Source organism: Ursus americanus, chromosome 23 (assembly GCF_024610735.1).
Source record: "Ursus americanus isolate L20-20 chromosome 23, mUrsAme1.1.p, whole genome shotgun sequence".
In the NCBI taxonomy this organism is placed as follows: Eukaryota; Metazoa; Chordata; class Mammalia; order Carnivora; family Ursidae; genus Ursus; species Ursus americanus.
Genome location: NC_142149.1, coordinates 31,230,847 through 31,254,951, shown reverse-complemented (window position 1 = coordinate 31,254,951; position 24,105 = coordinate 31,230,847). Strand labels below are relative to the sequence as shown.

The following is a 24,105-nucleotide window of genomic DNA, read 5'->3' as shown; positions in this document are numbered from 1 at the left end:
CTCCCTGTTTGATTCCTTGACACACCCCAAACTCTCTCCCTTGCCTCCCTCTATGGCTATTGTTTCTTTCCCCAGGAGCCCCTTGCCTCTTCCTTTTTTCTGAGAACTCTGAAATCTCACCACACCATACCTTCTCACCCCACAGACCCGTGCACACAGCATCGTAGTGGTAAGACGGTGTGCACTCTACACATCTGGTTACTTATTTGGCAGTGGTTCCAAGGGCTGCCTTCTGGAAGGGAATAGTGTCATTGCAACTATCTTCAGTCAATCATCAGTTGTTTATTGAGCACTTGCTCTGTGCTGAGTGTCATGCTGGGTGGCACGGGGGACACTCGGAAGCAGACTGAAGTCTCTGGCTCGAGGAGCTTACAGTCTAGTTTGAAAGGAGAGGTGGAAAGATAAGAGCACAATGACCATGGCTTCAGACAAGCCATGTTGCAGGGAGAGGATGGGCGACGTCCCACGGACAGAGGGCATGGCATGGGAGCAGCAGGGTTCGGGTGGAGGAGCTGGGAAGGCTGAGGTGCTGGCCTTGGGCTTGAGCGAGGTGTGCATCTGGCGAGTAAAGAGAAACCCGGCTGAAAAGAAGGGCCGGGATGGGGTGCAGAGCTCTAAGGGACTGGGTCACTGAACTTGCTTGAAATGGCATCAAGGACCAAAGGGAGAGCTACTGCACAGTGTGGGAGGCTGGGAAGTCTGGACCCCTAATTCTCCACGGAGGCCCAGGGTGAAAGGTCCAGCTTGTCAATGGCGGAGCAATCCACAAAGTCTTGGGGGTAGCTGTTAGCCTGGAATGGGTCCCGTGGGACCTTGGTGATGTGGGTGTTGTCACAGACGAGGCGCGAGAAGGACATTTTCTGTAGAGAGTCCCGCTGCTTCTCAGTGAAGACCCCAGGGCTCTCCCACCAGAATCTGCAGAGACAGAAGCAGGGTCTGTCCACACAGCCCAGGGGTGGACCCCCTGCCCCCCGTGCCCAAGGGGAAGGAAGGAGGTGGCTGGGAGCACACTGAGGTCTGGGCAAGTCCTCACACAGGACTTTGGGACGCCCATAGGGAAGGGTCTGCTCTCCCCAGCCCTCCTCACGAGATCTCACTTGCCTGTCTCCATCACGGATCTGCTGGAACTGCTTCCCCAGGAGGCAGGCCAGGAGAGAGCCCACCCGGCCCCTCTCTACCAGGGGCTCAGCAACGCCCCCAACCCAGATGTCGATGTTGTCAGGGGTCCCGTAGAGATCCAGTAGCTTCTCAGCCAGCCTTCTGTTCTTCAGCACAGCATTCAGCTCCTTCAGGGTCTGGGGCTGTGGGAGGCCACAGAAGCCTCTCCAGGTGTTGTACCCTAGGGCGGAGGGGCTGAAGCTGTCTCATCCCAGGGGCTTCTCACCCACAGCCCCCCTTGGGGACATACCGGCTCCAGCTCCATCAGCCCCAGAAAGTCTGGGCTCATAGCCTCTGGGGCGGGGTGGGCAGGGCTCCATTATTTTGTATTTGTGCTACTTGAGGCTTGAGAGGCCTGGCAGGTTATATGGTCCTTACTACTCCAGGCACTATTCTAAGCCCTGCATAAATGTGTAAACTGAAGAACACAGATGTTAAGTAACTTGCCTAAGGTCACGCCACTGGAAATGGCACAGCTGGGATTTGAACCCAGCCCATCTGGCTCTTAATTATTACATTAAATTGCCTTTCGTGGGTACAAAAGAAAGGTCCAAAAGTCATTGGTTTCTCTCTATTCTCCTTTCTTAATGTTTTTCTGGGCTTTTAAACCAGCTTGACAATCAGTTGTTGGCCTCTTGTTCATTTGAGGAGCTCCAAGATGGTACTAGATATGTTCACTTATCTCTGCATTAAGGAGAATGGAAGATTCCATTTCACAGATGAACTAAATAAATTTTCAAAAACTGGCATCTCTGCTTTCTGCTGTAGAATTGGTCAGATCCCCAGGGTTATAAGAGAGTCCCCAGGAACCTCAGAAAGTAAGGAAAAGTTCCCTGGGCCAGGCAGGACCCAGGCCCCCTCACCAGGCATCCCATGGTCCCGGCAGCGCTGAATGTTGATGGCGGCCAGGTCAAAGCCGTGGATCTTGTGAGTGGGCTGGAAAAGCTTGTTGCGCAGCTCTCTGGTCATCATTTTATTCTGATTGAGCAGCTTGGACTTCTTGGCCAGCAGGCCCCGGACCAGAGGGTCAATTCCACCTGCAAAGGAGACCCAGAGGCCATCCTGGGGACGGGGTAGGGTGAGGTCTTCCACTGCTACCCCTCCCTCCGCCAGATGTTTCCTCTCAGGTAAAAGTAGGGCCAACTGAGCATCTCAGGCTGGCAGCTGGGAGCGAAGAGCAAGGTGCAGCCTGCAGGGTGTGCTGGGGCTGAGGACATCTAGACCGCCTGCAGGGGGTACGGATGGGGGTGGGGAATGGGGCTTTCCTGGGATGCTGGCAGGAATATCAGCTTGGGAGTTTTTTGAGCTTTGGCTCAGAGAGTTGGCTCTTTCTCCTTCTACATGTTCCCCCGAGGAACTCTGAAGCATGGGGAGAGGTAGCAGAAGGCTATAAAGAATGGCCCCAGCTTGTCAGGCCTTAAGTAAAGCCAGTTTCAATGCAGTCCAGCCCAGGATAAAGGGCAGCTGGGCCCAATCTTTGGCACTTGATGGAGGTGGAAAGCCCAAGCGGAGAGCAGAAAGCAATTTATTTACCAAACCCATGAATTCTTTCTGCAGGGGTCAGAGAAGCCTGAGGCAGGGAAAGCCCAGGCACCTTGGAGGCCAGAGGAGAGAAAGAACAATAACTCATATCTATTGACCACCTCCTGTGTGCCAGAAACCATTGTAGGGTGCTCTCCACATATATGCCACTGAATTGTTTGTATATCCTAGTGGGACAGGTATCATTGTTGTCCCTGTTTTACAAATGAAGAAACTGAGGCTCAGTGAGGTGAATTCACCAATGTCACTTGGGAAGTTCCTGGCATCTGACTTCTAAGCCAGGCTTCCCTAGAAGCAGACCTCAGCGTGATACCTCCAGGTGACAGTGCTTCCCTAAAAGGACGTACCGTCTTTGACTATCCTCCAGGTGTTGAAGAAGAGGGTGTGCAGAGGGAGCTCTGCCTCTGGACCCCACGGCTGATAGTTCTCATCCAGGCGGGACACAGTGGAGGGGACCTCCAAGTGGCCAAAGCGGAAGGCAAAGGTGAAGACGTTGGAAATTCGGGGGTCGGCAGATTTGTCGTAGCCTTGGTATGGAGGGATCCATTTCTGCATGTCATCACCGAGCACAATGGGTAGGTAGTCCCTAAAGGTGATAATCTGGGGGGAGAAACATGTCATGAGCAAAGGATGGGAGAACACTTAGACCTCTGCAGAGTGAGGTTGGAGGGAGCTATGGTCAAGAGGGATGAGAGCCAAAAATCTAGGAGGACAAATGGATAGCACACATGCCCATTTCCCTCCCGTGACCATGGCAGACAGTTGCTAACTGATTATGACATTCTTTCTGCTGGTCACTCATCACTTGCCTCAACACGGGCCCTATTGATCAGTCATTCGAATCAGCACTAGACGTGTACTCTCTTTGTCATCTCCACTCCAGGTCTATGACCTTGAAGCTAAAGTGACAGTCCTTGTGTGTCACTTGAACATAACGATGTCACATCTTTCAACTTTTCCCCATAGGACCAGGGCCAAAGGAATGATGAACCACAGGAATGGTTCACAGGGTAAGTTCACCTCATCTCCAACTCTGAGACAAACAATGTGCCATAGAGAGAGCAGTTTGTTTTACTCAAAGCAATGAGCTAACACACTTAGAGAAAAATTTGAAAAAAGAAAAAATCATGACACCACGTAATGCAATAATTATGTGAATTTTTTCTTTTTTCTAATTTTTGTCTATACAATACATATTTTTACACACTTGTAATACTAGAGAAAACATACTTTTGTATTTTGCTTTTTTGCTTCAAGTTTCTCATGTTTCTACCTAGCTCACAATTATTATGTAATTAAATGTGCATAATATTCTATTGCATTCATGGATCCTTCTCTTACTGTTTTACTTTTAGGTTGCTTCCAATTTGTTCAGCAGCGTAGGCTGTGGGGATTTCATGCTTGGAGCAGGCAGCCTGCTTCTCAGACTCTGTGAGGCAGCAAGAGACAGAAACTTGCCTCTGGCCGTGGTGGACTGGCCCAGCTGGGGCACCAGACCAAGCTGGTGAGTCAGATTCTCGCTCTCAGGAATTTAGATTTTGGATGCAACTGTCCTAGACTGTTTGATGGCACTTGATCTGAGGGGACAGGTGGGGCCATGTGGGGGATCATTTGCTACCATGTGCAGAAAAGCAGAGAAAACCCATCTGAAGACAAAGACAGAGAAAAAGAGAGAGACAAGAGAGTAGAGAACAGTAGAGAAGTGGAGAAAGGCATGGAGAAGGAGAGGCAGAGTGAAAGTAGCTGCCCTAATTCCAGATGGTTTCCAGTCTCTGGCTCCAACCCTTGCTTAGGCCCAACTACACTCCCTGCCCTGGGGTTCCAGAAGAAACCTTTATCACCTTCCATTTGACATATGTATAGGATTGAACTAATACTAAACATCTGAACTAGCCTGAATGGATTTCTTTTTCTTGGAGTCCAATAAGCCTTGTTAAGGATGGAATTGTGTCCCCTTGCAAAGTTATATGTCGAAGCCCTAACCCCCAATGTGACTATATTTGGACAGAGGGCCTATAAAGAGGTAATTGAGGTTAAACGGGTCATAAGGGTGGGGTCCTCATCCAATAGGGCTGGTGTCCTTATAAGAAGAGAGAGAGACACCAGGGAGGCTCACACACAGAGGGAAGACCATGTGAGGACACAGAGGGAAGGCAGCCATTTGCACACCAAGGAGAGAAGCCTCAGGAGAAACCAAACCTGCTGACACATTGGTCTTGGACTTCCAGACTCCAGAACTGGGAGAAAATAAATTTCTGTTGTTTAAGCCCCCCAGTGTATGATATTTTATTGTGGCAGCCCGAACAAACTAATATAAAACTTTAATTCAGATCATCTTTAGGTAGATACGTTTCATTATTCGGATGACGTCCTACAACAGAAGGCAGCCAGGAAAGTGCCTTCCTGCCTTGCAGACAGCATCAGTAGGCATTGAGTGGGAACCCTAGAGGCACCGGAAGAATGAAGCAGACCAGAATAGCATTGCAAGGGCTCAGGAAACTAAACTCTTATTGGAACGAAAGCCCACAAAAGAATGCCAGGCCTACATGTTGAACCCAAACAGACTTACATAGGATCACGAGTCTCCTCATGCGATAACTAAAATGTCTAGGATATAATTGAAAATCACTCATAACTCCAAGAACCAGGAAAGCCACAGTTTGTGGGAAAAGACAGTCAACGGATGCAAATAAATGAATCAGATGCTGAGGTTCTGTGATAAAGATTTTGAAGCAGTTTCATAAAAATGCTTCAACAATCCACTATGTTACCTTGAAACAAAAAACAGACCATCTCAGCAAAGAAATAGAATTTATAAAAAAGAAACACTGAAATGATAGAACTGAAAAATACAAACTAAAATTAAAAACTTGTTCGGAAGACCCAGCAGGAGTGTGGAGATGACAGAGTGGAACTGAAGGCAGATCAATAGAATTTACTCAACCTAAGTGATAGAAAATAAACAAAACAAACAAACACCTCAATCAAGCCAGAACCTCAGGGCTCTACGGGACAATAACAAAAGATCTAACATTCGTATTAATGGAATCCCAGAAATAGAGAAGGCATGGGGCTGAAAAAGTATTTGAAGAAATAATGCCTGGAAACTTCCCAAAATTGATGAAATACATACACTTACAGATTCAAGAGGATGAATGAATACCAAACATAACAAACCCAAAGAAATCTACTCCAAGATGCATTATAATTAAATTTCTGAAAACTAAACACAAAAGTCTCAAATATTGCCAAAGAAAAATGACACATTATCTATAAATGAACAAAAATGTGAATAATGGGGAGCTTCTCATCTGAAACCATGGAGGCCAGAAAGAAAGGGGCACGGCATTTTCCAAGTGCTGGAAGAAACCAGAGGGAAGAGCAAAATAAACCCGAAGCAAGCGGAATAGGCTAAAGAAGAAAAGTTGCATTAATGAAGAAAGACCATTTGACAGAATTCAACATCTATTCATGAAAAAAACTCTCCTTACACTAGGAAGAGAGTGGAACTTCCTCAATTTCATAAAGCATTCACAGAAGATTTACAACCAACATTATACTTCATGGTGAAAGATAGAATGCTTTCCCTCTAAGATTGGGAAGACGAGGATGTCTGTTCTCACCACTTTTATGCAACACAACACTGGAAATTATAGCCACTGAAACAGGGCAAGAGAAAGAAATTTTTAAAAATATATAGATTACAACAGGAGAGACACAACTGTCTTTATCTGCAGATGACATGATTCTCTGTGTGGAAAATCCTAAGGACTCCAGAGAAGAACTCCCAGAACTGTCTGAATTCAGCAAGGCCATGATACGGAATCGACATACAAAAATCAATTGTATTTTCATGCATTGATAAAGAACAAGTGGAAGCTAAGTAAAAAAAAAAAAAAGTAATACCATTTATGACTCCTCCAAAGAAAATGAAATATTCAGGTATAAATCTAACAAAGCATGTACAGGATCTGTATGATAAAAATTACCAAATGCTGGGGAAGTATAGCAAAGAAAACCTGAACACTTAGACATACTGCATGTATAGATTGGAAAACTCAACATTATAAAGCTGTCAATTCTCCCTAAATTTTAATGCAATTCCTATCAAAATCTCAACAAGTTTTTTTTTGTTTTGTTTTGTTTTTTGTTGTTGTTTTTTTTTTTTGGTAGACGTAGGTAAGCTTATTTTAATATATATAGTAAAGGGACAGACCTAGAATAGTCAGAACAATTTGGAAAAAGGATAAAGTTGGAAGAATCGTGGCTCCGCATGGTAAGTCCCACTGGATAGCCACAGTAAACACTGTGGTGCTGGTATAGAAATAGACGCATAGATTAATGGAATAGAATTGATAACTCAGAAGTAAATTCATATAAAAATGCACAAACACTTTTTGATAAAGGAGCAAAAGCAATTTAATAGAGGAGAGATAGCCTTTTCAAAAAAATGGTGCTGGAGCAATTGGACATCCATAGGCCAAAGAAAATGAGCCTCATCTTACACCTCACACGTTATACAAAAATTAACCCCCAATAGATCATGGACTCAAGTGGAAAACATAAAATTATAAAGCCTCTAGGAAAAGCCAGAGAAAAATCTTTGAGATCTGGGACCAGAGAAAGAGTTCTGAGACTTGACACCAAAAGCACAACCCAGCAAAGACTCCCAAACATCATAAACCCAAAGAAGTCTACTCTGAGATGCATTATCATTAAACTTCTGAAAAATAAACACAAAAAATCTTAAATACTGCCAAAGAGAAATGACATATTATCTATAAATGAACACCAAAAAGAAAGAAAAAAAAGGATTAATTGGATTTCATCACCATTAAAAATTCTTACCCTGCAACAGATCCTGTTAAGAGAAAGAGAGATTGGGAGAAAATATTTACAAGTCACGTATCTGACAGAGGATTTGTTATCTAGAACATGTACAGAACCCTCAAAACTTAACATTAAAAGATATCCATTCGAGGGGCGCCTGGGTGGCTCAGTCATTAAGCGTCTGCCTTCGGCTCAGGGCGTGATCCCAGGGTCCTGGGATCGAGCCCCACATCAGACTCCATGCTCTGCTGGGAGCCTGTTTCTTCCTTTCCCACTCCCCCTGCTTGTGTTCCCTCTCTCTCTGGCTGTCTCTCTGTCAAATAAGTAAATAAAATCTTAAAAAAAAAAGATAATCCATTTGAAAATGGGCAAAACCTATGAACAGGTATTTTACCGAAGAGGATATACAGATGGCAAATAAGCACAGGAAAAGATGGTCAACGTGACTAGCCATTAGAGAAATGTAAATTGAAACCACAGTGAAATGTCCCTATATACCTATCAGAAAGGGTAAAAGAAAAAACAATGATGGCAACAAATAATGGTCGGGCTGCAGAGACATTGGATCATTCACTCACGGCTGGCAGGAACAGAACACGGCCCAGCTACTCTGGAAAAGAGATGGGCAGTTCCTTTTAAGACTAAAAATGGACTCTCGATATGACTCAGCAATTGCACTTGTGGGCATATATCCCACAGAAAGAACAAATTACTTTCGTGTAGAAATGTATACACAAATGTGCACAACAGCTTCATTCCTAAAAGCCCTAAACTGGAAACAATTCAAATGTCCTTCAATGGGTGAATGGTTAAGTCAACCATGGAATACTACTCAGCAACAAAAAGGAAGGGACTTCACACCTGCGACAGCCTGGATGGACCTCAGGGCAATTATGCCGAATGTAAAGAGCCAATCTCGAAAGGATACATACTGCATGGTTTCATCTATGGAACATTCACGAAATAATATAACTGTGCAGATGGAGAGCAGATGAATGATTGCCAGGGGATAGGGACCTGGAAGGGGGCAGGTGGGTGTGGCTGTCAGAGGGTAGCAGGAGGGAGTCTTGTGGTGATGGTTGAGTGAAGTATCTTTATTGTGGTGGTGATTACATGAAACTACCCATGTGATAAAATTGCACAGACACACACACACACGCACACACACACAATTGCATTTCTAACTGGTGAAATCTGAATAAGACCTTTGGTTTATGTCAATGTTAGTGTCCTGCTTTTGATGTCGTACCATGGTCATGCAAAACATCAGCACTGGGGGAGGCTGGGTGCATGCGCTGTTGGTTTACAACTTCCTAAGAATCTGTACTTATTTCAAAAAAATGGGGCACCTGGGTGGCTCAGTCGTTAAGCGTCTGCCTTCGGCTCAGGTCATGATCCCAGGGTCTTGGGATCAAGACCAGCATCGGGCTCCCTGCTTGGCAGGAAGCCTGCTTCTTCCTCTCCCACATCCCCTGCTTGTGTTTCCTCTCTTGCTGTCTCTCTCTCTGTCAAATAAATAAATAAAATCTTAAAAAAAAAAAAAGGTCCCCAAACTTAAAAAAAAAATGCTTAAAGACGTGCCCAGTTAATTCTAGCTAGTCAATCAGCCAACCTACTATAGCAATGGACAATGCTTGTAACCTGTGACTTGGGTGTGAAGACCTTAAAAAGAAGAGATTCCAACTGAAATAACCCACCTAGATGCTGAGTGACAGTCCCAGGAGTGATGGAGACTTTGGTCCCAGTGATGGCACCTGAGTGACCAACATAACATGACTCTCCGGCACTCTGAATCCGGGGATTCATTTTGGGGCAAAGAAACTAAAGACACTGAAAGGGAGGGCGGGAAAGAAGCAGCAGAGGCAGAGAAGGGGAAGTGGAGGTGGGGAAACGGAGAAGGGGGCAGAGCCAGGGGCGGTGGCCAGGTGGGCGTGGGAGGCAGTGCTCCTGGGCTTCCGTACCTGCACGAAGGCTCCCAGGATCTTCCGGGCTTCCTGGTAGAGCTTCTCTCCATCCCACTGAGGGTTGAGTCTCTTTAGCTCTCTGGCCAGCCGGTTGTGCTCTCGGAGAAAGAGGGTGTGGGAAGTGGCCAGCAAGATCTGCTCAGAGGCTCGGGAATCTCCTGAAAGCCCAGAAGGCAGGAAGGTTGGTTCCCTGGAGCAGCCCCAGAACCCAGTAACCTGCACAAAGAAATAGATGGTAGTGCCCCTGAGGGACCCTCTCCTAAGCCCCTCCCAGTTAACCTAAGGGAAGTCAAGTGGAAAGGGATGGGGTGGGGATTCATAGGTTTCAATCTCAGCTTCACACACACGATTTTTAGCTGAGTCACTTTGGACAAGTTACTTGGCACTTCTAAGCCTCAGTCTCTGTGAGAATGGGGATAATAAGGCGGACCGCGCAAGATTGTGCTAAAACTGCAGATGACGTTGAAAAGTAAAATTTTGCTAATTACAACCCCAACTGCCCTCTAACATGGGGCAGTACAAATTAACAGGGGCTTTTTGTGTGGAGCAACTTCGAAAGTTTTAGGAATGCAGGTTTGAGGGCAGGCACGTGGGCAGGGTCGAATTTCTCCATGCAACAACGGGAGAAGACTCGAGATGTGGGGCTGCTGGGAGAAAGGAAAGAGGGGAGGCACAGGATGGTGGGGGTTAGTTAACTGGCAGAAGAGCAGATGTTTCACAAGGGGACACTTTGTGTCCTCTAATCTTCAGGAAAAGTCTATTAAATTCACAAACGCTTGATCTTTGCGGATATTTTTGTGGAAAACAGGAAAGGGTTCGGGCTTGTAACTGGATTGATGTGAGATACGTGTGAACGCGGAATCCAAGAGATCCACCCAAGAGGTCTGGGCCTGTGGACTGGCTTTCTGCCATGTCTGGGTGGGCAGTGGGTTTGTCCCACAGAGTGGAGTTTTGGAAGAGGAGAGGTCTCCAGATGCCCAAGGCAGAGGGCCTGAGGGCAGATCAGGGGGGCATGGGCCCCCGGAATGAACAGAATCAGGGGGCTTTGCTTGTGCACAGGTTGTATGGAGGTGGGGGGGGCTCTGTGCTGAGAGAATAAAAAGCCTTAAAAATAGGCATTCCTCTTAATCTAGAACTTCCTCCTCTAGGAAGTTATCTTAATAAAATTATTAAAAACGAGGGGCGCCTGGGTGGCTCAGTCAGTTAAGCGTCTGCCTTTAGCTCAGGTCGTGATCCCAGGGTCCTGGGATCGAGTCCTGCATTGCGCTCCCTGCTCAGCAGAGAGCCTGCTTCTCCCTCTGTCCCTTTCCCCTGCTTGTGCTCTCTCTGTCTCTCTCAAATAAATAAATAAATAAATAAATAAATAAATAAATAAAATCTTTAAAAAAATAAATAAAAAATTTTAAAAAATAAAATTATTAAAAATCAGTGCCAAGATTCATCAACAAGGATGTTCATTACCTAAAAGACAGCAATAAATCACAGAAAAACTAGAAATGATTTAAATACTTCCAGGTAGGGTCGATAAAATAAATTAGGATAATATATGTCATGGAATACGAGGCAGCCAGTAAAAATCATGTTGCAGAAGAGTAATTAATGATGTGATACATTACATGAAGACATCAGGTTATAGAACATAACTGATAGTGGGGCGCCTGGGTGGCACAGCGGTTAAGCGTCTGCCTTCGGCTCAGGGCGTGATCCCGGAGTTCTGGGATCGAGCCCCACATCAGGCTCCTCCGCTATGAGCCTGCTTCTTCCTCTCCCACTCCCCCTGCTTGTGTTCCCTCTCTCGCTGGCTGTCTCTATCTCTGTCAAATAAATAAATAAAATCTTAAAAAAAAAAAAAAAGAACATAACTGATAGTATAACCCCAATTGGGTAAAACAGTGTAGAACTATATCTGTGATTTCTTTAAAAAACCTGGAAAAATGGGCATTAAAAATGTTAATGATTATCTGTGGGTGGCGGGGTTTTGTGGATTTTCTTATTTGTGCTTCTCTGGACTGAATTTTTTTTTATAGTTTTTTTCTAATTTTTATAGTTTTGTTTTAAGAACACATGTTCTTAGATTTTGTATTCATCTGGGCCTTTCTGCCAGTCCTGGACCAGTGCCAGAGGCAGTGGGGGCTTCGTTGCATTTTTTTCCAGAAGGCAAAGGAGAAGAGGCAATGGCAAAGCCTCCTTGGAAGCTGCCTAGTACTTTTTTTGGTCTCTCTCTGCTCCCAGTCCTTGGGTCCCTCTGTTCCCAGCCTAGACTCACCTGCCAGGAAGCAGGGCACTCGGGCGGTGGTGTTGATGAACTCACAGGGGCTTGGCTTCTTGATGTCAAAGGGCAGGTAAGCCAGCCCATGGTCAGAGACCTCCTGGTTCACAGCCATGAGGCCCAGTGGGCTGCTGAGGTTGCGAAGGCGGCTGGCCAGGCTGGGCTCGGGGCCGTATACGAAGCTGGCATCCAGGAAGGAGGTCAGAGCGTTGATCTGATCTCGAGCCAGGGACCGGTAAGGTGGAGAGGGGCAGACGAACCCAGCTCGGAAGAAAGGCATGCACTTGCCTTGAGTCCTCAACTTAGGGTCATTGGGAGGGAACTGTGGAGAGATTGGGGGGTAGGTGACTGCACAGAGGTGGTACAGCTGGGACTTGGCAACCTCTCCCCAGGGCGGGTCTGGATGCAGCCAGCAAAGATGCTGATGGAGACCTCCTGCGACCCTGGGACCAGACACTGACTCCAGATGCCTCCTGCTGATGGCGTACGCCCTGGGCCACAATGTCCTGAAGTTCATTACATCCCACTGTATAAAAAGGCTGAGGGGAATCATTCAATCTTTCATAGCACAGGTGCCACATTTTTGGTGGGGAGGGAGTCCTGAGATCCCTGGACAGGGAAGCAGGACATGAGCTAGGAAAGGCCCTGTTAATAATCACTACTAACAACAGCTACCATTTATTTATTTTGGACCTAACATGTGCTATGTATTATGCATACCTTATCTCACTTTGGTCTTCAAAAAATGTAACGTAGATAATTCAGTCCCATTTTACAGGTGAGAAAACTGAGGCTCAGAAAAGTTAAGTAATTTGCCTAAGAACTTAGAAACTGGAAGGGAAACATATGGGATTCCGATCTAGATTGACCTCAGTCCACAGCTTATGTTCTTCATACCACAGCACATAGCCTTGATTCGAGTGAATAAATCACTCTCGAACTGTAAAATCCATTAATAAGAAGAAAATGGGGCACCATGGCAAATTCCCCTCTTCCCTCTGGAAAGCCCCACAAATCCCTGCCTCACTCGGATTCATCCATCAAATCGCAGCTCTTTCTGGGAGGAGCCTTCCCAGACCCCACGGCGAAGTACAGCAGCGTGCTACGAACTTCACTGTGTATAAAAAGAATGTCCTGGGGATCCTGGTATAATGCAGACTTTGCTTCCTCATGTCTGGGATGAGGCTTGAGATTTTGCTCTCCTAATAAGTCCCCAGGTGATGCCAATGCTCCTGGGCCAGGCACGGAGACGACCCTCCCCAGAGCTCCCCCAATTTTGCCATTAGTGCTTCCTTGTCCATTTCCCACAGAGGCTCTCGGTCTTTGAGGAAAGGAACAGTGTTTGGATCCCCAGTGCTTAGTACACTGCCTGGCATGGAGTTGATAATTAATGTCTATTTATGGACTAAATGCATGGGTGAATGAATGGGTGTGTGAGGTTTGGGAAGCCGTCAAATCAGCACTGGAGAGCTATCCTGGGCACCTGGCTGATCAGCTGGGAATGTCTGCTCTGGCAGGGAGGCGGGAGGGTTGTCATGGACAGCTGGAGGGGCCTACCATGATGGGGAAGCAGTTGTCTCCCTGGAGACAGTACTTGTCACACTGTGCTTTGGAGTACTCGCTGCTCCCCAGCTCGGTGTCGGGGGCAAAGTCCAGGTCATGGTCCACAACTTGACCCCACTGCATGAAGAGCAAGGACCTGTTTTGGTCCAGAACACCCTCCTCATTCAGGTAGTCTAGGATCTGGTTGGATACCTCGCGGGCCTGTGGGCGGAGAGAGAAGGGGAGGAAGGATTGGAGGAAGACGTGCTTTGAGGAGCAGATTCAAATGCAGCTTGTGGTGTACCTCGGGTATGACAGGTCCATTTAATCCCCATGACAAGTTTGTGAGGTGGGTGGCATTACACCTAACCCGTAGGCGAGGACACTAAGTCCTGCAGAGGCCAGGCCAATTCCCAGCAGTGCTGCAGCTGCGAAGGGGTAGGGGTGGGCCTGAACACGGGTGTGTGTGACTTGATGGCTTGCCAGGCCAGTGCCCTTTTCACTATGGAAAGGGAAAACAAAGACAGGCTCCTGAAGTAAGTGTCACTGAGGTGCCAGGTGTCTGGCAATAGGAGAGGGACTCTGGGGAGGGGCTGCCAACTCCGATGAGGCCCACAGATAGGACCTCCGGGCAAGCAACAGCTGATGCACCCCAGGGGCGGGGGCGGGGCAAGCGCGGGCACGATGGGGCAGGGAGGCCATCTGCCCGGGACACCCCAGGGTATCTGGCCTGTGGGCAGCCCGGGCGCGACCACCGCGTGGCTGGGCTCCGGGCTCAGGGCTCTGCTGCCCTCTGGTGGAACTTTGGGGACCACGACCGGGGAACCAGTCCAAATCTCCATCTCCCGCTGCGGCCCCGCCTCGCACCCTCTGCCCTCCACCTTTCTCCTTCCTTTCCACGTGTGTTTGGGGGCGCATCCGCGCCCCTCTGGCTGCCCTGCCGCCCCCTGGTGCTCCGGGCTCCCGCCCACCTCGGGCGCGCCCTCACCAGCGGGACGGGGAAGCCGTTCCGCGTCCTCCCCGGCGTCCAGCCGAAGGGTAGGGAGAGCCGGTCCTCGTACTCGGCGGGCAGCCAGCGCGCCAGCGCCCTGTTGGCGGCGCCCAGCGCGGGGTTCCTCCTGAAACCGAGCAAGACCCGCGCTCAGCCTCGGCCCGGCAGCTGCGGGCTCGGCTTCTCCGCCAAGCCCGTGGAACCCGGTGCGGCAGCAGTCGGAGCCTCCCGCGGGAAAGGGGGCGCGGAGGAGAGGCCTCTCGAATGTGGGGTTTCTGAACTGCGTCCGCCCCGAAGGCGCGGGGCTGCGCTGCCGGTGGGATACAGAGGCCCTTTTAGAAGATGCGGGAGTTCGGGGGAGGGTTCCAGTAGGACGGTTTCCGGGGGGGCTGCAGGCGCAGGAGGGTCGGGCAGTGGGGGCTCTGCCTGGAACACCCAAGCGGCCAAACCCCCGGCTGGGCAGGAGCGGGTGGGCTGGGCATGGCCATCGGGAGGGGCTGTCCCCCACACCTGCCCATGCCCACTCACCTGTTATTACAGTCTCCTGTAATGGTTCGGTAAGGACTGTCCTCGTCACATTTCACCACAGCAACAGGGGCATCGCAGCCCACCTCCGAAGACAGTGCAGTCAAGTCCAGACTGGGGTCTGAAACAGAAGGGACACCAAGCGGCTGAGTTCTTTCTCCATTCTGGGGCACTTGGGGGAGGCAGGACACCGAAACCAGAGGTGAACCTACATTTCTTGGAATACATGTCTATGTTCTAGGGAAGGAACTCTCAGGTGGTTTCTTGTTCATCCTGACAACTCATTAAAGTGGAATTTTAATTCCCATTTTACAGATAAGAAACTGAGGCCGCAGTGCTCAAGAGACTTGCCCGAGGCCACACAGATAATTATTGTGAAACTCCCCAGAATTGTTAATGATTCTTTATTTAGCAGGTCATTAGAATCAACAGATCTTTCTTTTAGAATGAAAATGCCCCTGAGAGGTCGAGCCCCTGTTAGTATGAATTAGTTTGATAAAACCGCTTTTCTTCTAAAGCTTCACTGACATCTAAAGTACCAAGCAAGCAGGAATCTAGATAAGGAAGATGTTGGGAAGGGATAGGGAATTTTCAAGTGAGCAGCACTGAGCTCTTGGGAGAAGTAACATAAAGGGGGGCTTCAGGCATCCGAGGCATGGAATGGAGGGAACTGCTAACCTCCTAATGCAGCCCGTGATGCATCCTGGTGCCTGCATGGGAGAGAGGCAAGGGAACCTCAGAGTCTCAAAGTGATTCCTACTTCTCCCCACCTTGTCCCAGTTTTCTTCTTTTGGAACTTTGGAATTTGCCCAAGTCCTAGGCCAGTTACCTTCCCGGACTTGATGTTTTCCCAGGGAGAACCTGCAGGCTCTTCTCTGGTCGGGACAAAACCCTTGAAGAGCTAAGACATTTGGCCGGTGGCGGGGGCGGGGGGGGGCAGTGGACGGGTTGGAGGAAGTCATGATCAATCCATTACCTCATTGTTTCAGCTCAAGAAACAAGATGGAAATCTCATCTCCTGTGACATAATCCCAGTAAATCCCCTGATACAGGTGGCTTAAATGTCTCCTTTATAGACTGTAGTGGTGGCTCCGTGGTTTGGGACAGGGAGCCCATGTTTATTGACTTTAGCACTTCCTCTGGACAGAGGCCTTACAGATGGCATTATACAAAGAGCATGAATGTCCCCTCATTTGGAGTTGGCAACGTGACCGTGCTGGGCCTGTGTTCCTTTCTGGGCCAAACACCCCCCCACCCCCCACCCCCCACTGGCATAGCTGTCCTCTCTGCCCCTCCTCACTCTGCAGATACGGCTCTGAGAAGCCGGGAGGGCCCCTCCTGCGAGGTGCTCCTAATAGGAATGCAGATATCGATGTCTCCTGCTCTCTCCTGCGGAGAGACGGCCCCTTCCTGCCGTCAGAGGGTCGGTGGGTTTTCTGTACCTGTGACATTGGTCAGGGCCACTTTCTGCCTCAGTCTCTTTAAGGACTCCTCCCACACCTGCCCGTTGCGGATGGCTGTGCGCGCCCGGCCTCGGGCATGCTTGAAGTACTCCGAGAGCTGTCGCGTGGTGGGCTCCTCAGAGCTCATGGCCGTCTTCAGCCTACGGCGGAGAGCAATGGGAGAGTCATGAGCTGGCCCCTCGAGTCCGACCCTGTAGAAGGGGTGTGAGGGGATGTGTATCTGGGGAGGAGCCACAGGGGGTGTGGGCAGCACGCAGGAGACAGGCACTCCCTGTGCTCTTTTCTCATTTCCCTTTGGATGCCTCTGGAAAATCTCTTCTGGGAGAAGGAAGTTACAGTGTGTCTGAGTGTGTCGGGTTCTGAGAAAGGGCAGACCGATGGAGGTGAGCGCTTCCTGAATCAGAGGCTGAGGGTTGTAGCTGTGCTGGCTGGGTCAGACTCAGTGGGGGAAACTTAAAAGCACCCAAGCCCAGATGTACTGATTCAGACTGAGGAACACCTGCCCATGTAGCTGGCATCTCGTCAAACTGTGTGGACCGAGAATTCGAGAACTAGCAAGCCTACGGGCCTATAGTTCTTCCCATGGAAACATCCTCAGTTGCATGTAGCCCTAGGGGTGTGTGGGGTTTGTTTGCATGTGGCCGTAGCATCCGGCCTCTTGCGGACCATTTTTGGGGCAAGATGTTCAGCCTTTTTATTCTTAATTTCCCACGTGTAAATGTGTAAAATGAGAAGCCCAAATCCCTGCTCCTAAGAAGTTTGTGACACACAGAGGTGACTGAGTGCAAGGTGGGGTCAGGAAAGTCCCTCCGTGAGAATCCACCACCCCCTCCCTGGGCCTCAGTCCCCTCAGGTGGGAGAGGAAGGGTTCTGCGAGAGAATGTCTATGGCTCTAAGACTCTGAGATTTTGGAAGCGGTTCAGATTCTCACAAAAGACAGCTCTGGTTTTGGGGGGACAGCTCACTGGCCGCAATACCTGGGCTGTCACTATGGATCAGGTTCTTACCTGTTTCAAGAATGAGGGGCATGGTGTCTCAGCCTAGGGACTTCCTGGGCACGTGGGACAGGCACAAGGACAACTGTGATGACTGGGCCCTAATTAGCAGGCCTTATCCCGACCAGCCTCCCCCAACCTCAATAAAAAAAGAACCTAAGAAAAGAAACCCGACTGTCTTTTGGCTGCTGTGGCAGAGACAGCCTGGCCCCGTGGCCCAGAGTGTCGCCCTGTGCAATACGGTAACCGCTGGCCACGTGTAGCTATTTAAATGGAACTTCATTAAAATGAAGTTACATTCAGTTCCTCACCGGCACTAGCCACATTTTATTTATTTTTTTTTTTAAATGATTTTTTATTATATCATGTTAGTCACCATACAGTACATCCCCGGTTTCCGATGTAAGGCTCGATGATTCATTAGTTGTGTATAACACCCAGTGCACCATGCAATACGTGCCCTCCTTACTACCCATCACCGGTCTATCCCATTCCCCCACCCCCCTCCCCTCTGAAGTCCTCAGTTTGTTTCTCATAGTCCATAGTCTCTCATGTTTCATTCCCCCTTCTGATTACCCCCCCTTTCTTTATCCCTTTCTTCCCCTACCGATCATCCTAGTTCTTATGTTCCATAGATGAGAGAAATCATATGATAGTTGTCTTTCTCTGCTTGACTTATTTCACTTAGCATTATCTCCTCCAGTGCTGTCCATGTTGTAGCAAATGTTGAGAACTCGTTCTTTCTGATAGCTGAGTAATATTCCATCGTATATATGGACCACAACTTCTTAATCCAGTCATCTGTTGAAGGGCATCTCGGCTCCTTCCACAATTTAGCTATTGTGGACATTGCTGCTATGAACATTGGGGTGCGTATGGCCCTTCTCTTCACTACGTCTGTATCTTTGGGGTAAATACCCAGTAGTGCAATACTAGCCACATTTTAAGTGCTCAGGAGCCATGTGTAGTTCGTGGCTCCCGTATTGAACGGCACCGATATAGAACGTGTCATCATCACAGAATGTTCTGTCGGCCAGCACTGGCCGAGAGTTTGAGCTTATGAAACAAGAGTTGAACTCTGGCTGTTCTGACTCCTGTTTCGACGCCTGCCACTGAACTAATTGCATGCCCTGGGCAAGTTACTCAACCTCTCCGTACCCAGCTTCCTTATCCATAAATGAGGATAATGACAGTAACTTGGGCTGAACCACGCTGTTTAATCATTTTGACCTCAACAACAAGCGACTTCATATAGGTCAAGTGAGCTCTTCATAGGACTGTGGGGAGGAGGGAGTGTAAAGCGCCGGAGCTGTTTCAGGCATAGAATAAATGCTCACGTGTGTTGACATCAGCGCCATCAACCTCACGAGCCAGGACCCAAAGGGACCCCCCACCCCAGAAACAAGGTGGGGTGCTGGGCCTTGTAGGGCTCCACCCGGAAGGTCTCACGCAAGGTTCTCTGTGCTCGTCCCGCCTCCTCTGCCCTGAGCTCTGCGTAGCCCTCCTGCCTGAGGGCAGACCCCCCAAGGGACTTGCCTCCTCCTTTGCTCAGGGCTGGGCTCCGTGGGGCAGTCAGGGTTTGGAAAGAAGTCTATCCACCTGCATGCCTGCACCCTCACCCTGGCCACCATCATGTCCCATCCGGACGGCTGCAGCAGCCTCCTGCCCCTGCTCCCATCCCCCTCCCCGTGTCCTGTCCGTCCCCATGCAGCTGCTGCAGTGAACTTTTTAAAAGGAAAAGCAGACCCTGGCACTCTGCGTGGTAAAGCCCTTCATCAGCTTACCCCGGGACAGGGATGAACCATCTGCTTACTGCACACGTGCTCCTAATGTCGCGCCTCCACTGCCTCTGTCTAGCTCCCAAACATTGGAGTCATTCCAATTCCTCCCCTGCTCCCCCTCTCCCTCCAGCAACCACTGATCTGCTTGCTGACTCTATGGCCCTCAGGACGCACCTCTCTCTCTCACCAGTATGTGCTCCTCCTTGCCAACCACCTCCACCAGCATTGGCCTTCTTAGCCCCCCAAGCCTCTTTGCTGCCTTAGCACATGTGCCTTTGCCCCTCCCAGCCCCGGGGATGCTATCCCGCTGGCTCTCTACATGGCTGGCTGCTTCTCATCCTCAGCAGGCTTCCCTGATCCCTGACCCACAGTAGCAACCGTTGCTCTGTGTATTTCCCTCATTGTCCTTTTCACAAATCGTGACTTGTTGGGTTGTGTTCATGTAAGGAGATGTTTCCGTGCGATTCTTCATGTCTCCATGAGGTCCCCGAGTCCAAGAACTAACCAGTGGGGATGAATCTCAAAGCAGGCCTGGTCATCCTGGGCACAACTTACAAAGGAGGTGAGGAACCCTGATTTTGTGGCTTTTACTCTAACCCCACCTTGGGGCTATACAAGGATTGAAGTTAAGGAGGGAGAGAGAATGTTCATTTGGAGATGGTTGCTGAAGTCCCAGGCACTTCCCTGCTGCCACCATGGGGCTTCCTCCGTGCATTAATTCTGGCGACAAGGGCCTCAAGAGGAGGGCCTGACTGTGTGTCCTAGAGTCATGGCCAGTGGTTGATACCTGCCCAAAGAGCCTCAAGAAGTGGTGGCTGGACTATGCACCTGAAAGAGTGAGCCAGACAGGGCAGCCCTGGGCAAGATCCACACATCCTCTGGCAGCGGGGCAAAGCCTTTAGTCTTCTGGAGCCTGCTTAAAAGGGACCTGACTCAGGAGGGGGCGGGGAGGTGAGACAGTGAGCCAGATGCTTCTGGGCTGAGGGCTGGAGCTGTAAGCTACTGGCCAGAAAGTTCTCTGGGTCAGGGAGCTGCAGCAGAATCTGCGAGAGAGCTGACAATTGCCCGAGGTGGGGAAGAGCTTCTGACTCCCCCAAGGCACTAAGTTGTGAGCTGACTTAGACCTTGCCTCTGGCATGTCTCCTCCCTTCCCCAACTTAACCCCTACGGACTCAGAAACCTGTGCTGGGGGGGGGGGAGGAGCCCAGGAAAGAGGGATGAGCAGACCGTGCTCCCTCTCTCACTATAAACCTAATGCAGCTCTGAGCTGAGGGACGTGAGAAGCTCTGGGCTTGGTCTCCTTACGCTGCTGACATTTGAATTCCTGAAAGGACACTGTTCTTGGGCCTAGAAGTGACCAGAAGACATGTTGTCATCTAAAAGTCAGCAGAACAGTTCTGGGACTGCTTGGGAGTATATTCAAAGGCCAAGGAGGAAGGAAGGCCCAGTTCTAGCACAAAGGGACGGCAAGAGGAAGGAACATGGTGGCTTTCTGCTCAACACAATGGCTGTTCTTGTTTGTCCGCCTTTAGCTGGACGAGCTTCCTGAGGGCAGGGACCCGGTCTGCGTTGCTTATTTCAGAGGTCCCAGCCCCTCATGTGGTTGGAGGGTGGCTCACTCTGCTGGTACCCTGTGGGGTCCCCAAGCACCCTCGGATCATTTTATGGGGCTGGGGTGCTGCAGCCCTAGCCACCCTGGGTGCAGCCGCTGAAGGCTCACAGCTGAGCCCTTCTGGTGTGATTACTGAGCCAGTCCTTGCTCCACTTCTTCCTTTGACCTCTCCGTCTCGTCCCCTCACTTCATCCACGGCTTTCCTGAGAGCACGCCTTAGTAAGTCACCTACACGTGAGTCCACGTCTCAGATTCTGCTCCCAGGGAACCGGACTGACGTCAGTCAATATTAGCTGAAGGAATGGAGCAATTGTACCTACAAGCTTTCTGAGACTCTGGAATGTGTGACCCAAAGAAACATTTGGCCACGTGGAAGAAAGTACTTATAGGATTAGATCAGACATTCTCTTCAAGGTGATTTACAGGCTCGGGATTTTTAGGACTTGTGAGCTATTATTTCTACTTGCCGCACGCGGTGAGCCAAGGAGGTGGGGCGGTGGTAGTGCCGCTCATACAACTGCTTGGCCCACTGGCTTGTCAGGCTGGCCCGGGTGTGCTTGTCACTAACAGGAAGCCTAGAAGGGGCGGTATGCTGTGTGTGCATCTCACGTACCTGGTCCGGGATTCCAGGAAGGCCTTGTTCACTTGGACCTTGACCTGACTCACAGCATCCGAGATGGCAGCAGTCCTGGTGGGCGGTGCTTGGGGGGGAGGGCAAGGAACAGAGCATCTGACACCATTCCTTCGAGATACCCTCCGCTTCTGTCTCCCTCTTTCTCAGCCATTACCCCACCCCTCAAATCTGAGCAGGCAGAAGATTGAGATTAGGAAGCATTCACAAGAATCCTCAAGGGGAAAAAAAGCACAGAATAGGAAGAATACTCTCTGAGCCTTGCTAAGATGTCAAAATTTCTCCTCAGGAGTCTACTAGAATACCCAGGGCTGGGATTAAGGTGGGTGACCCTTCAGGTTGGCTCGGGCTACTGGGCTGTGGGGATTTTTCTGGTTCTTGGTGAGACAGATGCTTAAGCCCATCAGAGGGCTTAGCTGATCAGGGCCCCGAAGTAGAGAAGGGGGTGGCATAGGGTAGAGGTAGGATTGCTTCTTGTTTTCACTTGTATTGGGGTCTGGAGCATGGGGGGCAGGACACATTCTCTGAACAGGGCAAGTCTGGTGGGCTAAATGGTGTTCCCCCCCAAAATGCATGTATTGCTAGAACCTCAGAATGTGACCCTATTTGGAAATAGGGTCTTTGCAGATGTAATTAATTCAGATGAGGTCATGAGGGTATGGGATTAGGGTGGGCTCTAAATCCAGTAACTGGTGGCCTTTCAGCAAGAGAAGAGGATACACATAGAGAAGTGTGTGAACACAGGGGCAGAGGTTGGACTGATGCAGCTGTACCAAGGAGTACCAAGAATTGCTGGAGCCACCAGAAGCTAAAAAGAGGGAAGGAAGGATTCTTCTCTAGAGCCTTCAGTGGAACAGGACTCTGCCGACACCTTTGTTTTGGACTTCTAACCTCCTGCACTGTGGGAAAATAATTTCTGTTGTCTTTTTTTTTTTTAAGATTGATTCATTTATTCCAGAGGTGGGGGGAGGGCCAGAGAGAGAGGGAGAGAGAATCCTGAAGCAGACTCCCCATTGAGCATGGAGCCCGATGTGGGATTCGATCCCAGGACCCCGATATCATGACCTGAGCCAAAATCAAGGGTCAGCCACTTAACCAACTGAGTCACCCAGGTGCCCCTTAATTTCTGTTGTCTTATGCCACCTAGTTTGTGGTCTTTTGTTACAGCAGCCCCAGAAAACCCATACAGGGAGACACTTACCATTTGCGGCCGACGCTGCAGCCTGGAGCAAGGTCAGGGAAGCTAAAAGGGCTGGGAGATGGAGGAGGACCCGCATTGCTGAAATGAGACCCAGGATCATGTGTGAGCCTTGTAGAGCTCGCATGGGAGGGACTTAGTCACAGAAAGGGGATGGTAAAGCAGAGAAGGCCCAGGGAACAGCAGATGCCCTCACACTGGAGCAGAGAAGGGGAAACCACAGTAACAAAGCACCTACCATCCATGCAGACCCATGCCAGGTACTGGCAGACATGGAAAGAGGCAGAGCTGGAAGGGAAAGAGCTCAGGCTTCGGGGTCAGGAGGTCCTGAGTTGTGCCTCTGCATTTGCTGTAACTAGCTCTGTGACATCGGGCAGCTTACTTAACATCTCTGGGCCCCTGGCCTGCCAAGTGAGGGAGTCAGACCAAGTGACCCAGGATGTCTGCTTCTGCCCTGACAGTCTGTGACCTGAGATCCTGCACCTGTCTTGTCACAGATGTGAGAAATGCTGTTACCAAACCTGGAACACGGCTTTGGAGCTCCCCTCCCTCCTTCCCTTGAGGATGTATTGCATCAGGGGAGTGTGACTGAGCAGCAGACACTCAGCTCCTCCCTTCAGAAATCAGCAGGGGCTTCCCTCTTCCTCAAAAAGCCAATTTGATGGGAGCATAAGAATGGAAGTTGTGACAAAGCTCAGGGTTCCCCTGAGCCCACAGCTTGTTCCAGGCCACCTGGAGAGATTCCAGCTCTCAGATTAACCCCTTCATTGTGAGCTTTAACCCTGAACCTAAGTCATCAAACTAAAATTCATGCAGCTTTGTTTGCTGATGAGGGGCTTTGGGGTTTAGAGTGTTCATGAGGTTTGGTGGAACAGAAGCAAAATATCTTTTGAGAGATTCTAGCCCCAGCCCAGCGAAGTGCCCATGGCATGCAGATGGGATGATGCTGTGTTTAGACCATACTCCTGACAGCCCTCTGAGGTGTCACAAGTGGGCACGGGTTCTCCCCTCTGTGTGCATTCACTGGCTGGACTCCAGAAACACACCAGGGAGAACATCTCAGATTGGCTGTCCCCTCCATATCTACTTGAAGCTCGCTACTAGAAATTGCGGTTCTGGAGCTTTGCCCGAGAGGCCACCCAGCTGGTCTTCTGGACACCCTCCGGATGCTTTCCCCTTGAGTTAGGCCAGCCCAGAAGAGAACTGTGTATCTAGACCAGGTAATTTTGGTCTAACACTCCCCCAATCTTTCCCTCTGTCCCTTCTCTGATTCTCTTACCAACTTTTATCTTGTTGAATATACTTTTTGTAAGCTAACTATAGAAAACAAGGCAAAGTATGAATAAATATCTTTCTGGCCAAGATTCTCTTTGGCTCTTCTATTTTTTTCCAAAAGGAGTTCTCAGATGGCTCAGTGGGATCCTGTCTTACACTTCTATGACCCCAAGTAGAACCGTGGTCCTCCTCTTTGTGACTTGAGGGGAACTTTGAGTCAGCAGAAATCTGCCCTTTCAGGCACACAAAGATGATGGTTTTGGAGTAAAAAAGTATCATATATTTTTAAAAATTCTAGTAAAAACACAGCATAAAATTTACTATCTTCA

The 24,105-nt window shown here is 49.4% G+C and overlaps 1 protein-coding gene across 3 annotated transcripts; it reads right to left on the bottom strand.

Annotated features, from left to right (window-relative positions):
• Window positions 1–630: 630 nt before the first annotated feature.
• On the bottom strand, window positions 631–22,595 carry LPO (lactoperoxidase). Of its 3 annotated transcripts, none has more exons than XM_045773524.2 (12): window positions 22,505–22,595; window positions 21,286–21,373; window positions 16,264–16,424; window positions 14,825–14,942; window positions 14,294–14,423; window positions 13,321–13,527; window positions 11,761–12,085; window positions 9,492–9,652; window positions 3,048–3,300; window positions 2,022–2,195; window positions 1,102–1,339; window positions 631–915 (listed from the first exon to the last, which is right to left on the bottom strand). In XM_045773524.2, exons 1-12 carry the CDS (start codon window positions 22,578–22,580, stop codon window positions 708–710), a joined length of 2,139 nt encoding a protein of 712 aa, XP_045629480.2. In that variant the 5' UTR covers window positions 22,581–22,595; the 3' UTR covers window positions 631–707. The 3 variants fall into 3 exon arrangements, with proteins under 3 accessions (XP_045629480.2, XP_087710838.1, XP_045629481.2); XM_087854712.1 differs by having other exon boundaries at window positions 22,499–22,580; XM_045773525.2 differs by lacking the exons at window positions 16,264–16,424; window positions 21,286–21,373 and having other exon boundaries at window positions 22,505–22,580.
• Between the last annotated feature and the right edge of the window lie 1,510 nt (window positions 22,596–24,105).